The sequence below is a fragment of the Mesocricetus auratus genome, unplaced genomic scaffold (genome assembly GCF_017639785.1).
Source record: "Mesocricetus auratus isolate SY011 unplaced genomic scaffold, BCM_Maur_2.0 Super-Scaffold_2245, whole genome shotgun sequence".
Classification (NCBI taxonomy): Eukaryota; Metazoa; Chordata; class Mammalia; order Rodentia; family Cricetidae; genus Mesocricetus; species Mesocricetus auratus.
In genome coordinates this window covers 51,362,244-51,379,695 of record NW_024429180.1, presented here as the reverse complement: position 1 = coordinate 51,379,695, position 17,452 = coordinate 51,362,244, and the positions used below count along the sequence as shown (strand labels likewise).

The 17,452-nt window shown below is 47.1% G+C and overlaps 2 protein-coding genes across 2 annotated transcripts in view; one reads left to right on the top strand and one right to left on the bottom strand.

The window, feature by feature from the left end:
* The window catches only part of LOC101833926 (tumor necrosis factor receptor superfamily member 10B), a 23,887-nt gene extending 12,151 nt beyond the window's left edge, over positions 1 to 11,736 (top strand). Inside the window, exons 5-8 of the mRNA XM_013114016.3 lie at positions 196 to 407; positions 860 to 972; positions 6,928 to 7,003; positions 8,603 to 11,736. Of these exons, the coding sequence (XP_012969470.1) occupies positions 196 to 407; positions 860 to 972; positions 6,928 to 7,003; positions 8,603 to 8,967 (766 nt within the window). The 3' untranslated portion in view covers positions 8,968 to 11,736. The remainder of the gene's footprint in view (positions 1 to 195; positions 408 to 859; positions 973 to 6,927; positions 7,004 to 8,602) is intronic.
* The window catches only part of Rhobtb2 (Rho related BTB domain containing 2), a 19,958-nt gene continuing 14,228 nt past the window's right edge, over positions 11,723 to 17,452 (bottom strand). Inside the window, exons 8-10 of the mRNA XM_005071016.4 lie at positions 15,081 to 15,169; positions 14,328 to 14,433; positions 11,723 to 14,204 (exon numbers count right to left, since the gene is read on the bottom strand). Of these exons, the coding sequence (XP_005071073.1) occupies positions 13,987 to 14,204; positions 14,328 to 14,433; positions 15,081 to 15,169 (413 nt within the window). The 3' untranslated portion in view covers positions 11,723 to 13,986. The remainder of the gene's footprint in view (positions 14,205 to 14,327; positions 14,434 to 15,080; positions 15,170 to 17,452) is intronic.

The following is a 17,452-nucleotide window of genomic DNA, read 5'->3' as shown; positions in this document are numbered from 1 at the left end:
CTGTCACCATGCCTACAGAGAGTTCCTCAAGGGCTGCACTGTGTGTGCCCAGATGTGTGCCCAGACACAAGGAGCCTGTCCTTCCTTTCACACCATCTCGGGGACATTGGGCAGAGTGGGTGGACTCCCCTTTCACCACATCTGGCCAGCAGCCTTCTCACAAAATCGTATCATTTGTTCCTTGTGTGTGCCCAGGTGTACCAATGAAGAAGAAGAAAAGATTCCCTGTACCCCGAATACGAACCGGAAGTGTGTCCCCAAAGGCCCTCAGAAACTTGGAACTAACTTAGGGCTCCCAGTGTCCCTGGGGCTCCTGGGGCTCCTGGTGCTGATTGTTGTGGCTTTAGCTCTTTGGAAGACTGGGGTATGGAGGCAAGTACTTCAGCGTGTGAAAGGAGCCTATCCAGGTGAGTGTTGGCTGAGGGTGGGTGGGTCCCGTGGACATCGAATTTTAATCTCCTTCAGAATTGCCCTCCCTGTGTCCCACACCCCAATGTCCCTGAAGTCTAGCTCCCTCTCTTGCCCCTGCAATTGATATACCATCTGCCACTTTCTCTAATTCCCTCCCTCACTCTCTAAACCAAGTCTGAGATAGTAGGGCGTGGTCGGGGCAGAGTCATCAACTCCTAGACTGAGGATAAAAGTCAGGACAGGAGAGGGCGGGGGACTGCTCTGGTTATAGCACAACCAGACAGAGATTGTATGTGTGTTGTTTTCATTCAGTTTCTCGCCTGAGGGCAGTCCCAAGCGAGAATGACCCCTCCTTATCCAGTGTTGGAGTCGCTAGGTCACTCTGCTTAGATAAAAAAGGCTGATGGGTCCCCTGTGCACTTGCTGTGGGGATCTCCTTCTCTTCTAGGCCATCAACAGAACTCTGAAAATGTGAACACTGTGGGCTTGTCTCTTCTGAGAGGGCAGACATCCAGCGTGGGAAACGACTCTCACTACAGCCCTTCAGCAGAGGCCCCAGAGGTACTGCAGACCAAAGTGTTTTTAAATTTGTGTATGAGTGTTTTGTCTGCCTGTCTGTCTGTGCATCACAAGCATGCCTGGTGACCTTGGAGGCCAGAAGAGGACATTGGATCCTCAGGAACTGGAGCTTACAGCCAGTTGTGAGCCTCCATGTGGATGCTGGGACTCAAACCCAGGTCCTCTGGAAGAGCTGCCAGTGCTCTTAACCACTGAGCTATCTCTGCAGCCCTGAGAAGCAGGGCATTTGAGGGGCTGTACAGCCCAGGGAGGAGGCTACATCTGCACTTTCCCGGGTTGCTGTCCTGGCTCACTAAAGTGATTGGAGCTCTGGATCCACTGTCAATCAAGTGGCCATTGAACTTCTACAAGGCCCCAGCCCATGTTGCCCAGCTCCTGTGGGCGGGGTCAGGTGGGAGTAGTGGCCTCCCCTCGGCACACAGTGCCAGCAGCAGATCATGGATGTGTGAGCCTAGGGTGACCACATAGAGATGAGTGGGACCGTGGGACCCTGCAGGGAGCCTGGGTATGGACTCCAGAGTGGCCTCTTCGCCTTCTTAAAGTCATTTCCACACACCTGTGTCCCTCCAGAGGATCTGAAATTCGGAGCCATTCTGTGGGACATGCTGAGTCTCTGTGACATTCTTGCTGTGTGTGTCCTCAGAACCTGGGGCAGCCCAGAATGGATCAGATACTGTGGCAAGGAAGGGTTTGACGTATTGGGGCCTCATACATGCTAGAGACTCTGCAGCCGAGCTACATCCTCGGTCACTTTTTAATTAGATTTATTTATTATTTGTTATGTATACAGTGTTCTGTCTGCATGTATGCCTGCAGGCCAGAAGAGGGGATCATTACAGGTGGTTGTGAGCCAACATGTGGTTGCTGGGAATTGAACTCAGTACCTCTGGAAGAGCAGTCAGTGCTCTTAACCTCTGAGCCATCTCTCCAGCCCCCCTCGGTCACTTTTTAAAAATGTTTTATTGAGACAATATCTTACTAAGTTCCCCAGGCTGGCCTCAGCCTCCAGAGTAGCTGGCGTCACAGGCCTATGCCACCAGCCCTGCCCAGATACTTTTTTTTTCCATTTTCGCCATTTGATTAGCTTTCTGATCACATTTGTGGGAAGGAGTCCATGAAGTAGGATTTCCAGTCAAGGCTACAGAAGTGCTGTTTGGTATGCACATGGAGGCACACACACACAATCAGATATACAAAATTACACATGCAGGGTCTCACACACACAGTCACACATATACACACTACTGTTTATCATTTATATCAGCTCACAAGTTTTGACTGGACATTTAGCACTTTCTGTTGATTTTGCTGTAGGAAAATATCAATGGTCTGGTATGTACGTGGCTTTGTTTTAAACATTTTTGCGTATTGTTATCCTAATGTCATTACGAACTTTGTAAGAAAAAAATGCCCCCTGTGTAAGTATGCTTTTCTCACATTGGTAATAGATTTCTAATTTCTTGTATAGCACATATGTGTTCATGTGTATATACACATATGCGCTCATTAGAATGTAGAGCCCAAAGGTCTTTGTCAAATGTTTTTCTCAGTTCTCTTCTTCACTTTACTATTTTCTGAGGCAAGATCTCTTCCTGGACCTGGAACTCACTAGCTAACGTGGCTGGCCAGCAAGTGTCCCCACCCACCTGGTACTTGCAATACAAGTGCAGGCAGCCATGCCCATCTCTCTCCACCCTACAACTTTTTTATGTTATGTGTATGAGTGTTTTGTCTGAATGTATGTGTGTGCGCCATGTGTGTTTCTGGCACCTGAGGAAGTCATAAAAGGGTGTCGAATCCTCTGGAACTGGAATTACTTTCCTTCTATGCCTGGCTTTTATGTAGTATTAGCAATCTGGACTCAGGCCCTCATACTTCTGTGGCAAGCACTTTACTGACTGAACCATCTCCCAGCCCCAAGTTCTTAATTCTTGTCCTTTAATTTGTTCTAATACTTCATTTTTAACTGTTACAATCAGCCTATGCATTTACTTCTCGTCACTCATAGGCCCCTTAAACCCTTTCCCCAACATAAGATGAGCCTCTGACTTCTTGGGGAGATTTTTTCCCCACTAATTCCACTTTTGCATATTTCTGTATCATCTAGATGGAATTTATTTTGTGATCTGATATTGTTCCTTGTCACCATGTGGTTCTTTCAATTCCATTTAAATATCGAGCCCTCCCCACCAACACCCCTGGTCCCTCCCCCCCCCCACAAGTCCAGTGTCCATCTAGACAGTGACTTCCTTCTACCTGGACAGTTCTGCAACTGTGCTTAGTTTTCATTTTATAAAGAGAAAGGGAAATACAATTTGGTTTTTGTTTTGTTTTGTTTTGGTTTGGTTTTTGGTTTTTCGGGACAGGGTTTCTCTGTGTAGCTTTGTAGACCAGAATGGGGGCATAGGGTCTCCTGGAGCTGGAGTTACAGGCATTTGTGAGGTGCCTGATATAGGGACTGAGATCTGAACTCTGGTTCTCTGGTAGGGTAGTAAGTGCTCTTAACTGCTGAGCCTTCTCTTCAGCCCAACATTCAATATTTTTTTTTCTCACCACAGGAGGCAATATTTTAAGACAAGACCTTTTTTTTTAATATCTAAGTTTTGTGTTTTTCTAGAGGCGTGTGATCCTATTTCTTGACAACACTGTATTTCCTGTGTTTGCTTTGTCACCTTTGTAAGTTGGGTCTTTGTCTTAATGTCTTTTCCTGTTGTGATGAGTGACCCTGGGAAAAACAACTTAGGGGCGAAAGGGTCTATTTTAGTTCACAGTTCCGGGTTACAGCCCGCCATAGCCGGACTCTTAGCAGCAGAATCCTGAGAGAGCTAGCCTCATTCCGTCCACAGTCAAGAGAGCAGTAAATGAATGCTTTTCCTCTGCTCTCTCCCCTTTTCATCCAGCTCACGGCCCAGCCCATAGAGTGGTGCTGCTCTCATTCAGAGTGAGTCTTCCCACCTCAGTTAACCTAAGTGAGAAAAGCCCTCAAGGGTGTCCCCACCGCCAACTCACCAACAATTCCTCGTGAAAATTCCTCCCAGGGGACTCTAGATTGTGTCACGTTGCCTCAAACTAGCCATCACCGTTCTCTTAATTCCATTTCTGAATTTACTCTTTCTGCCATGTTTTAAAACATTCATCCAAAGTTATGTTCATCTCTTATTATTATTTAAAATTCAGTTTTTAAGTATAGAGACATCCAAAACAATGACTTTTTTTTTTCTGCTCCCTGCTAGGAATCCTGTCTCTTGGTTTGTTTGTTTGCTTGCTTTTGTGTTTTTACTCCCTTTTACTGTGTAGCTAGAGCTGTCAAAACAGAGCTGGACAGTGATTAGAAATGGGGGTGTGGCTTGGAGAGGAGTATTTACATTCCATGTAGAGCTTTCTGGGTTTGAACCCTAGCACCACAAAACAAGACAAAACCCAATGGCTAGAGGAAGGGTTTTTTTTTTTGTTTAGATTTTTTTTATTATTTTAATTTTAAATAGCTTGTTTTACATGTCAATCCCAATTCCCTCTCCCTCCCCTCCTCCCGCACCCCCCCAGCCATTCCCCCCCAGCCTCCCACCCCATTGCCAATTCCTTCCGCATAGGGGATATCTAGAGTCTGTCATTGCACTCAGGGTAGAGTCCAGGCACTCCCCTAAGAGTCCAGGCAGAGAGAGCAACCCTCTTTGGGTTATGGACACATGATGTCTGTTTGTATTCCAGGGATAAACACTGATCCACTGCTCAGGGCCCCATAGGTTGCCCAGGCCTCTTCACTGACTTTCACATTCAGGGGGTCTGGATCAGTCCCATGCTGGCCTCCCAGCTGTTGGTCTGGGGTCCAAGAGCTCTCCCCTGTTCAGATCAGCTGTCTCTGCTGGTTTTGCCAGCCCATTCTTTGCCAATTTGCTCATCGCTCCTCTCTCTCTGTCGCTGGGTTCCTTGGGTTCAGTTCAGTGTTTAACTGTGGGTGTTTGCCTCTGCTTCCATCAGTCACTGGATGAAGGCTCCAGGATGGTTATAGACATCAAGTTCATTATCAGGAATGAACATCCGAGGTGGTCTCTCCACTATTGCTTAGCTTGCCAATTGGTGTCATCCCTTTAGCTCACTAGAGGTCACACTGGTGCCTGATCTGTCTTCTAACCTATGATTCCCTCTTCCCCCTACTCAACCTTCCTGTTCCCCCATGACCTACTCTCTCTTCCTCTTCTCCCCGTCTCTTCTTCCCAGCTCCCACTCCCCCCCACCCCTTGCTGTGTTCCCAATCTGTTCAGAGGATCTTGCCTCATTCGTCTTTCTTGGGTACCATGCATATCTCTTAGGTTCTTTCCTGTTTCCCAGACTCTCTGTCAGTGGAAGTGCAGACTGGCACTATCCTGATGAAAGGGGGGGATTTTGGCCTTGGTTTGACCTGTTAATTTCTAATGTGTTACCATTGTGAATGACATTGGTTGCCTTATGTAGACATTTCCTTCATTGTTGATGTTTCTGAAAAAACCAGCCTGTCTCCATCTTTTTTTAAAGATTTTATTTATTTATTATGTATACAGTGTTCTTCCTGCATGTAAGCCTGCACCAGATCTTATTATAGATGATTGTGAGCCATTATGTGGATGCTGGGAATTGAACTCAGGACCTCTGGAAGATCAATTAGTGGCCTTAACCTCTGAGCCATCTCTCCAGCCCTCTGCCTCCATCTTAAAGGCCATCTTATAGTAAAGACAAAGTAGGCTCATTCCTGTTTATGATTAAACCTCTGTTTCTCAAGGTTTGGGCTATGCCCCCCCCAACATTAACCTCAAATGGTTTTATATTGCCTGTTCTAGGAATGGCAATCATGTCTTTGTTTCAAAAAGTTAATAACCATCTTGCAACCTTCAAAAGTTTATATGACCACCTCTGACTACCTGTTGTTATGACTACCAGTTGTTACGATTACCTTGTTATGCCTACCTTGCAAGCTTGTCTTTGTTTCAGGAGCCCATGTAGGGCTGACTTGTTCTGTTTATGTTCTGCACCTGTAACCCCACCTATTTTGTCTGCCAAATCCCCCATTCGGAAACCCCCTACCCTGATTTCTGTAAGTGTTTATCTTCCTCACATCCAATGCTGACCTCTCAAACCCTGCCTTAGGGTGAGGCAGCCCGTGTGTATGAATTAAAAGCTTGCTTTAATTAATTTGACCATGACGATTTGGGTCCATGATTTTTTTTCTCCCATCTTTGGGATTAGCAGTATCCTTTGGTTCCAAGTTGTTTTTTTTAAAGCCAATTTAGGGGCTAGAGAGGTAACTCAGCAATTATAAGTGTTTGCTGCTCTTTCAGAGGACGTGGGTTCGGTTGTCAGCACTGCATCAGTTGGCTCACAGCTGTGTGAAAACTCCAGTTCCAGGGCACCCGACCCTCTCGTCTGGCTTTCACAGCTCTCTCTCTCATACACATGACACAAAGTCACATACACAGACATACACATAGATTTAAATCCTTTCAAACGGTCAAATTTCATATTCAGTTGTACCAAATACCTTCCCAGCCCCCATGCTATTAATGTTTTCATTTCCATTCTTAGACAGTTGATGTGTGAGCTGTTATTGATTAAAACACCTTTAAAGCCTTGAAACAAATCTTGACCTTGGAATTTTCAAGGCTCTCTCCTCTGTAGTCTCCAACTTAGTTTTGTAAGAAGCCTGGGACAAAGAGGTTGGCAAGAAGGGAAACCCTAGAGTAAGGGGGAATATTCAGTCTTAACTGAGGCTTATAAGTTGTACACTTGTCGCAGAACATTTGAGGTGAGCATTTACGCCACACTGGGCCACCAGCGTCAAGAGCCTTCGAGCAGCTGAGGCAGGAAATTTATCTTGGAGACTTCACTTAAGTCTGGTAATCAGGAACAGGCCTGGGCCCCAGGTCTCCTGACTCTGACCAGGGTGTCTGTGCCATTTGTTTACAGGAAACCGAGGTAGCTGAGAACTCTCCAACAGGAAGGCAGCTTCTGGTTCCAGCGGACGGAAATGATTCAGTTGGTGGTGAGTGTTTCGTATGAGACAATAATAGTGCAGAAGCTGGTAGAATAGGAAAAGTATTCCAACTGTTACTTTTTATGTTATTCTTATAGCAGATAGTGCTCTGCCAAGACACCTAATGATGGGTGCAATGCCTATACTATTGTCACCGGACTTAGGAACCATAAATCCCCCTCTCCTCCTGTCTCCATTGGAACCTCCCCCAGTGCCTCAGATTGCCATCGTTAGAATCTTTCTGCCCTTCCACTCTCCCACCATTCCTCCCTTCTCCCTTGTAGTCCCCACCCACCTCCTCCAGGGTCTCCAGAATGGTGCGCTGGCCTGTGTTAATACCCACGAGTCTTAGACTAGAAGCTCCTGACATGGCCACACTTAGCTTGATGAGCTGTACTACAAATCACAAACCTGGCTTCTGAGATGTCATACGAAACAGTGGAAGCCATCTCATGAATAATGTTTCAGATATTAGCTACATGAGTTGATGAATTTCACAAGTACTGAGTTATCTGTGCACCACTTGCTTCCTTTCATATTTAGTTAGTTAATAAGTTAGTTTTACTTGGGTTCTGAAGACAGAACTTATGCCCTATACAAAAGCAGCATGTGCTTTTAATCACTGGACTGTCTCTCTCCAGCCCCTACACTCAGTGCTGTAATGCTTGGGACTGACCCAGGGTTTTGAGTATACTGGGTAAATACCAACTAAACTATAACTCTAGCCCTCCTTTCATTGGGCAAATAAGGCTGTTAGAACATGTCCTTGTGACTCCTGGGGCTCATGGGACTCCTATCCCTGCTCCTTCTGTTTCTCAGGATGAAGGGTGACACATTTCATACACACCTCATTTACATCATAGTTACTGCACAAGTGACTTTCCATTACTTAGCTACAGGTTCAGGTTTTCAATCATTCCTTTTCCAACATCTAGTGGCGGTGATGGCAGCAGTGAGGGAAGCCAGTTGGCATGGAAAGGTCCTCCGCCTCTCTCCTCTGTTCTTTCTGCAGAAGCAGATAGGACTGCCCGATACCCCATTCACCATGAATACAGCCTAAACAGCCTCCTTTCCCTGAGATACTATGCACCCACCCCGCTGTGCCCTCTGTGGCTCATGCCACATGCTACTACCCTTACACACACACACACACACACACACACAATCATGCACCTTTGCCCATTGGGCCAACAACCCTCTTGCAGAACAAGATTCTTTTTTTAAAAGGTATGTTAAAAAAAAACTTAAAAAATTTTACTTTGTATATATGGGTATTTTGCCTGCATGTTTATCTGTGCACCACTTGCGTGCCTAGTGCCTTGCAGAGGCCACTTGCAGATTTCTTGGGACTACAGCTACAGCTACATATGGGTGTTGGGAATCAAACCAGGACCTTTGGTAGAGCAGTCAGTACTCTTAACAGCTGAGCCATCTCGCCAGCCCCCAGATTATTGGTTAGCTTTGGTTGTGGCAGGGCCCCAACAGCATTCATGGAGTGGCAAGGGAGTGCATTAGGTCCTACCCTTGCCTTCTAGATCTGGTTTAGGGTCCTCCATCCTCTGTAATGGGCTTGCAGCTAACCTGTCCCCAATGTTTTCTGACACCCAGCCCTGAAGCTCATCTTCAATCAGTGTTCGAATATTGTGCCCTTTAAATCCTGGAACAACCTCATGCGGCAGATGGGCCTCACAGACAATGACATTCAAATGGTCAGAGCTGTAACACAGGTCCCCGAAGATGCCTTGTACCAAATGCTGATGAAATGGCTCAACCAAACAGGCCGGAGCGCCTCCATCAACAGTCTCCTAGAGGCCTTGGAAACCATAGGAGAGAGGTATGCCCGGGACACAATTGAAGACCATGCAGTGAAATCTGGGAAGTTCATTTATCAGAAGGCTACAGCAGAGCCAGGCTTGACAACACACATCCTCAATATCGGCACTGAGGAGACACAGACTGGAGAATCTCTATGAGATCAAGGCCAGCCTGGTCTATATGGTGAACTCAGAACAGCCAGGACTGTATAGACCTGTGTGAAAGGAAGCTGCACAGGCCCTTCAGTGTCATTGGAATTAATTTTATTTTTCTGTATTTATTGTATCGTATTATTGTACTGTCATACCAGAAGCTGGACCCATACCTCCTGAACACTAGGCAAACACTCAAACACTAGACTGCATCTCCAGCATCCTAGTTTGCCTTTGTTCCTGTCTTGAACATCTGACTCCCAGGTGTCCAGATCTCTCACTTCCTCAAGTGAGTTTGCTGACTTGGACACATAGGGAACATAAAAAGTACTATCTGTGGTGACTCATCCTCTGCCGCCTTTCCTACCACCTTCTGGGGCATCAGTGGCATCCTTACTCCAAGTGCCTCTGAGATCCCAAAAAGGCAACTTCTGTTTTGTTCCAGTCTGGACTTCTGGATTCTTCTTAGTTTGGGTTCCAGTCCTCCTTTTTATGTATACTTGATCTGTCTAGGTGTGGATAACTGGATCTTTTAAGTTTTACAACTTTATGTTTCTGTTTGTTTTTGTCTTATCGTTCTGGGTAGTAGATGAAGGTCATAGTTCATGTTGAGCAAGTTCTTTGCAACTGTGATAAAACCCAGTTTATAAATCACTGAGTTTAGCACTTTATAAGTATATATAAATACTTACATGTTGGCCGGGCGGTGGTGGCGCACGCCTTTAATCCCAGCACTCGGGAGGCAGAGGCAGGTGGATCTCTGTGAGTTTGAGGCCAGCCTGGTCTACAAGAGCTAGTTCCAGGACAGCTTCCAAAGCCACAGAGAAACCCTGTCTCGAAAAACCAAAAAAAAAAAAAAAAGTATATATAAATACTTACATGTTGTATCCACACTGATGGACATGACTGGTCCATGATATGACATTTGTGATGGATAATCTTGATTAGATTGAGAGGAGCTGGGCCAGAGAGATGGCTCAGCAGATAAAGGTGCTTTCCACCGAGCCTGATGGCCCAGGTTCTAACCCCAGAAACCACATGATGGAAGGTGAGAACAGATTTCTCCAAGTTGTCTACTGGCCTCTGTATATGTGGTGTGGCACGAGCACAGACACACACAATTTTTAAAATCCAAATTGAAAGGTGCCTAGGAGATTGTAGCGCACACTTTTGGGTGTGTCTGTAAGGGCATTTCCAGAAAGGGTTGACATGTAGGGCAGCAACGGAGATGGAAGGACTTGCCATAGATGGAGTAGCACTGTCCAGTAGGCTGGGGGCATGAATGGAATGAAAGAGAGGAGGAGGCAGCCAGCCAGTGCTTGCAGGCTTAACTCTTCACAACTGTCTGCTGCTGCCACCATCACTAATGACATCCTTCCCCTTTGACCTTTCCACATAGAGTCAACCCCAATGACTCTCCATGGAGTCTCAGACCACCAACCTTGGTTTGCGATATCTTTGACTCCTCTTATTTTGGGGCTCCCCATTTCTTGGACTGAAAGGCTCTGTGATTCCAGGCATGCAAGCCAATTTCATGAGTCCTCCTTTATAATGCTATACTATTGGTTCTGAGGCTGGGGTGAGGAGATGGGAGATAGGTTAGGCTAGAGGTGCCCCATAAGCTGGTGTGCATTTCATGTTAGTGGCTGGGATCAAGGGAGGAGGACACAGAGACTTGCCCCTCCTGCCTGCATGCTCTCCGGGATGGTGCATATGAATGTGAAATGCTAGTAACTCAGGAATCTCGGTTCTAGTGAATCTAGCCCTGGGCCACGCTGGGGCACAGAAATCCATCCTTGAGCATGCACGCCCTCTGTAAACACTGCAATGTCAGTTCTCCAGGTTTGGGTTTTGAGTCTGGGTCTTGACTGTGAATCCCAGACTGCCCTCACTTGCAGTCATCCCGTCTCAGCCTCCTTAAAGCAGGGATTCCATGTGTGCATAACCATATCCATGAATATTTTTAAAATACTGTGACAGGGATTTCTGGAAAGCTGGAACATCCAGATTTTTTTTTCATCCTGTATGGATCCCTATTCTATTTTTTTAAAACTAATTTGTTTTTGAGACAGAGTCTAAAAATATATGTAGCCTGAGCTGACCTTGAACTTACCATGCAGACTAGGATGGCCTCCATCCTAGTACCTGGCCTTCATCTATTCTTGTGATTCTTATATTTTGAGTTTTAAAATTTTTATTTTATGAGTATTTTACCTGCATATATGTGTATGACATGCCTGGTGCTCACACAGGTCAGACAGTGGCATTTGATGACCTTGAACTGGAGTTGCAGATGGTTGTGACCCACTATGTGGGTGCTTGGAACTGAGCCCAGGTCTTCTGGAAGAGCAAGTGCTCTAAACCACTGAGCAATCCTCTTAAGTCCTCATTATTTCAGCCCTCCTTCTGCCAAAACCTTCTCCAGAATATTCTAGCCACACAACAGGACAGTGCCTGGAGATGGCTGTTTCCAGGTATTCTGTAGTGTCTTGTTGCTGTGGCATCCATGTAGCTTCAGGAGGGAGGGAGACACCCCCCCCCCCCCCCACCTCTGGGTATTCTTCTGATCAGTGTTGGTTATGTTATTCTGAGTGTAAGCATTCATTGTACCTGTATGCAGATGTTGGAATTGTACATCAGGGTTTGTTGGGCTCTGTACCCGGCCCCAACAATAGCTGTGGGTTTCACCCTCACATCTGATGTCCTTTCTTGCCTGCCCTTGGAAACATGTTGGTGACATAAAATAAAACAAGGCATGCCATTAGGTACAAAATACTCAATGTATTATGAATTCATGACCAAATTAAATATGAAACCTTTATATAAAAAGGTGTGGGGTTTTTTTGTTTGCACCCCCATCCTCTAAAACAATACTGCGTGACATAAGTGACATAGTCCAGGGGAGCATGTTCTTGTGTCACTGCCCCCCCCTCTTGTGGGGAGCTTTTATGCCTCAGGCTTGCCCCGTGCTGGAGTGTCTGCTACTTCCGTCTCCCTGGAATCCAGAGCACCCATGTCTTAAGGGACTACAATATGCACCTCCCCTCTCCTGGCTCACTCAGTGCCCTAGGAGGCTGTAGGGCTCCACCTGGTGCACACTGGCTCTGACAGCTGTGGGGGTGGGGTGGGTCCCTGAGGGGTGAACTGGCCAGGTTGGGGCATGGACTTCCTTGGGCTTCCACCATCCACAAAGCTTCACATTCTCCCACTGACCCTGTCCATCATCACCAGTGATGCCCAAGTTGCTCGAATGGGAGACCCAATTACCCTTCCTCTTTAGGGATGGACTCCACTTATTACTCCCAGGAGATGTACCCCTAACTCTGTCCTCAAAGACGGTGAGGGGCTGCCTCACCTTTTCTGTGTTTATAGACACCTCATCTTCACACTTGAAGCCGGTTAGAACTCAGCTGCAGGAGGGCGCACTAACCAGCAGAGGGCAGCACCCAACGCACTTCCCCAGCTGGCAAGTCTGGAGGACTTAACCCAAAGGGTAGCCGCTGTCTTGGCCGTTCCAGGCACAGACTGGATTTCAGTACTATGTGAGACCTGCTACTGCCTATTCCCTCTGACAAGGCAGGATGCATTTGTTTCTGGGTTTGCTTTAATCCCAGACCCAAGCAGCCTATCCATGTCCCGGGGAATCAGTCAGTACTTCCCACTGCCTCATGGGACTTCACCTCCTAAGTCTAAAATATGCTAAAAGGTGGTGAAGTATGGATCATAATTAGGAAAAGGGAAGGGTCAACTGAGGCCTGGTGTTTGTCCCAGGGGGGGTTTCAAGCTATTGTGTTCATTCTCTAGTCACTTAAGATTCCTCTCCGGACTAACATTTTCTCCTCCCTTTATCCTCAACCAGTACCGGGTTGGGTCGTGTGTCCTGTTTCCCAGTGTGTCCTTTGCTGGCATTTAACCTGTGCCCAGAACTCCCACCCCACCTACCCTGTCCCCGAAAGCACATGCTCTGTATACATCCTGTGAAGTCACCCTTGGAAGAGGGGGCTAGCCTGCATCAAGATGGGAAAGTCCAGAGCCACTTCAGCCTGGAAGTCAAAACCTTCCCTGCAACCTTGCAACCTGTAACAATCGAGTCCCAGGCAACAGCATCCTCAGATATGGAGGGTACAAGTCCTACAGGGTCTCTTTCAGGGTTTCATTCTTGGGCTGGGGCATGAGGGGGACAGGATAGAGTGGTCTTGGTGGTGACTTTCTTTTGAATTGTCATTTGTTGGGCTGCTTTTGCCCCACCCCATAAGAAGCAGTGTTAGCCCAGAGACAGGGGGAGAGGCCTAGAGGATCATGGGATTGCTGAGCCCAGCACCCACCCTTCTACATTCATGACCAAATGTGAGGAGTGCAGGAGGGGGGAAGTAGGAGAGTCTCGTTGTACTGCCTACAACCCTGAACCCGGAATCAATGCTGTCACCCACTAGGCCTGCATCGCCTGTAGCCCTGAAAAGATGCTAGCAGGATGCAGTTTACTCCCTAGCAGCCACAACTCATAGCGCAGAAGCCTTGACGTGGGCCCTGCAGACTCCTTTCCTCCCTGACTTCTCAAGCGGGGATTTGAGTAAGCCCACGGAACAGTGCTCACAAGGTACTTGCAACCCTCAAGTCTGTTGGTGGAAAAAAAAACATGACCATCTCCTCGGGAGGAAGCTGCCTCCCTGGCCAAAGCAGAGACCAATACAGACAAGCCCACGTGGGGAAGCTTTCCTCCACTGACTCTATTGTCAAGTCCAGAGAGAAAATATCAAGAGCTCTGAGCTCTTTCCTGCTCCCCACCTTGGGGCAGATGGTTTCCTGCCCTGCCTGGAATTGTAGGTGGTGGACCCTGTTCTGATCTGCAGGGCCGGGCTCCTCCTGGCCTGAGCCACATTGGCTGGTGAGAATGGCTCTGCCCTTAGGGCCCTGCTTAGGTGAGTTCCCTCGTCCCCTGTTGGGTGGAGAGGATGATAAGGAAGAGCAGAAGGACAAGGGCTAATGAGGACAACAGTGGCGGGATCGGAAGAGGGTGGCAGCATCTCAGACCACAGCCGAGGAGGAGGACGGGGACGCCGAGCCCGCTGCTGAGGAGGATGGTGATGAGGGACTGTTCCAGAACAGCCACCGCCGCTTGGGCTGCCTCCGCAAGTGTAAATAGTCCTCTTTCTCGCGTTCCTTCCGTGCACGCTGATAGTGGTCCTCTTCTTTCAGGTACCAGACTGGTGGCCATCGGTGCTTCTCGAAGTACTCCTGGTTTTCTAGAGCACAATGTAAGCGGTGCTGAGTTAGGAGGTAGCCCCAGGTCAGCAGTAAGCTCACCCTGCCCATGGTCCAGGTTAGCTCCTGCTGCACAGGCTGCTGGGGCTGGCACAGAGACCCACCTGGGGACATGGCCTTCATGTCTCGGGGGAACTTGCGGCACACGTTGTTGTAGTTGGTGCAGATGTGGTGGAGACACCAGTCGGCCAACTGATAGGCACAATGGAACTGTGGATGGCACAGAAACGCATTCCTGTTGGAGCAGGGACTCTGCATAGGGGCCTACGGAGCAGCAGCACTGGGCAGTGCCCGCAGATGCTCTGCAGTCATAAAGTGCCCCTCCCCCCACAAGCGAGTTAACCCAGCACTGAGCAGGACAATGCTTGATGTGGGCTCCTGGGCCCCATTACCAGCCCCCAATCGCCACCAGCATGTGTGCATCTGTCCCGCGTGCCCTTCCTCTGGCATCTGCAGACAAAACAGTCTGCGCTAAGAAATGGGCAGCCAAGTTTAGAAAACCCAGCACCAGCCACACTCAAAGACCAAATTCCTAGCACTGTGACTCCTTTGGCAATAAGGAGGGAGGCAGTTAACTTCAGAGGGGCAATCCTCAGTACCCCCTCCCCCCACCCTATTCTGGAGTACCCTTTGATGACCTGTGGTCTCGGCCCCTCCATCTCATGGCCAGCTGTCTTTGCAGATATCCAAAAGTTCTCTAGTTGCTTCCTGGTATATAAGATGATAGAAACTCTGCCCAGCTGGCAAGCCAAGGCTGTACACCATCCCAACCATCACCTCCCAGAACCCTATACTCTGCTTATGGGCAGACAGAGCCTGGAGTCAACCTTTGCCAGTCTCTTCCCCAACTGTGATACCTGTGCCAATTCCAGGAACACAAGGACATCCCCATCAATGTCCACCATCATCTGGGTTGCTTCCATCAGCCCCGTCACTGTGTACTGCTCTGTGACACACACAAACAGCCACCAATCAGCTGAAGACACATGGAAATGGACCCACAGTGCTTTGTACCACGTCAGGGGCCTGCTGCAGGGAGGGGTGCAAACTGATCAGGCCATGGATAAGTCCCAACAGGCCAGAAAGGCCAAGGGAGACTTTAAGTTTGTTCCTATTGGAGGGAAACTGGCCCGGGGGTAAGACCTCAGGGGGGTAGGGATAGGAAATGAGAAAGATGCGAAGCCTACTAAGAGGTCTTTTCAGAGTACATATGTCCCACCGTATAGTCTGATATGACACAGTCCCATTCCTTCCTCAGCCACCGATGAAGAGGGCCTGAAGTCTGGGGCTTGTTGATATGAAAACAGCCTGAGAACTCTGATCTGGAACTGTGGGTTAAACCTTTTTACTTATACTAATTTAAATTTTATTAATAAATGATGCATTAGTCTTCCAGTTTACAGTAAAACATTTATATGAAGGAAATAAACTCGCTTGGTCCTGAATTTAATGAAAAGTATCAGAATGAGCCCATGAGATATTTTATCCTTAAAAGATGAGTTCTTTTTTTTCTAGCTCCTCCCACAGGAAAGGCCTGGAAACAGGAAGTATCACAAGACCAGTTAGCATTTCCATTGTCAACTATAAGAAACCAGGACTTTCAAGCTGGGGGTGGTGGCACACACCTTTAATCCCAGCATTCGGGAGGCAAGGGAGGAGGTTCTCTGTGAGTTCGAGACCAGCCTGATCTGTAAGAGCTAGTTCCAGTACAGTCTCCAAAGCTCCACAGAGAAACCCCGTCTCGAAAAACCAAAAAAAAAAAAAAAAAAAAGAAAAGAAAGAAAGAAACCAGGACTTCCAGCATGTCCAGGTCTTGGGTTCATCACCATAAAGAAACCAGGGTGCTCTGAAGAAATGCTAAGTCCAGGATGGAGGCAGAAAGGTACAGGGTGGAGCTAAGACATCTTTTCATTCCAGATAGCACAGAAGCCAAGGACTCTAGAGTAAACATGAAGAGACTGCTATTGTTAAAGGTATAATATTTGAACTTCAGTAGGAATAAATGTGTTCGTTGTGGTGGTACATGCCTACAGTGCTAGCACTCTGGAGGATGAGGCAGGAGGATCAGGAGTTCAAAGCCAGCTTAAGCCACATAGCAACTTCAAGGCCAGCCTGGGCTTTTTAAGATCCTGTCTTAAAAACAATAAACAAACAGAATAAATACAATTAAATGAAACCAATCAAATTTGTTCATGATAATGCTTTAAAAATTATCTCTCTCTCTCTCTCTCTCTCTCTCTCTCTCTCTCTCTCTCTCTCTCTCTCAGACAGAAATTGGTTGCCCTCAAAAGTGGGAGGAAAGAGTTGCATTTCAAAAAGTTATACAGCGAAGGAAAGGACCAAGTATTACTGTCTTTCCTACAGACTCGATTCCTGGGTAACCAAACAATAAGTGATGGCTGTGTATCACTTTGCAGAAGAAGGTATAGCATTTTTTTGCAGCACCCAATTAGTTGATAGATTTAGGCAGTGATACTCAATAGCTACTAAAACCACAAAAAAGAAAACCAGGCAATCTTTGTCTCTTGATGAAGAGAAATAACCTATAAAGCAGTTGGTTTTATTTGTTTGTTTGTTTTTAAGCACGCACCAGGATATAGAACCTAAATTGAATGCCAGTTTACAAGAAATATGGTGGGGAGAGAATTTTATTAACTACACCATGAACGTGGAATAATGGGGGCTGGGGTTCTAGCTCAGTTGGTAGAGTACTGGTCTACCATGCATGAAGCCCTGGGTTCCATCCCAGCACCACACAAACTAGGTGGGGTGGTGCACAACTATAATCCCAGAATTTGTGAGATGGAAACAGAAAGATCAGAGTACGAAGCAAGTTTAGCCTTCAGAGGACCCCATCTCAAAAAAAGAATGAAAGAAAGAAAGGAAGGAGAAAGAAAGAAAGAAAGAAGAAAGGAAAAGAAAAAGGTAATTTAGTCAGTAAAAATCTAGATCACAGAAAACTGCAAGACCAGAAGACCAGTGTCGGGTTTGCTCCCCAAAGCACACAGAAAGAACCAACTCCCAAAAGCTGTCCTCAGACCACCACACATACACACAATAAATAAATGTATTTTAAAAAGACCAGAGTTGGAGTAGGCTGGCTACTTTTTGTCAGCGTGACACAAACTAAAGTCAACCTGGGAAGAGAGAATGTAGCAGGCTTTCTTTTGGGCCACCAACCAGCTCCCAAATCACGACTCAGAGACTTAATATTAGTTATGAATGCTCA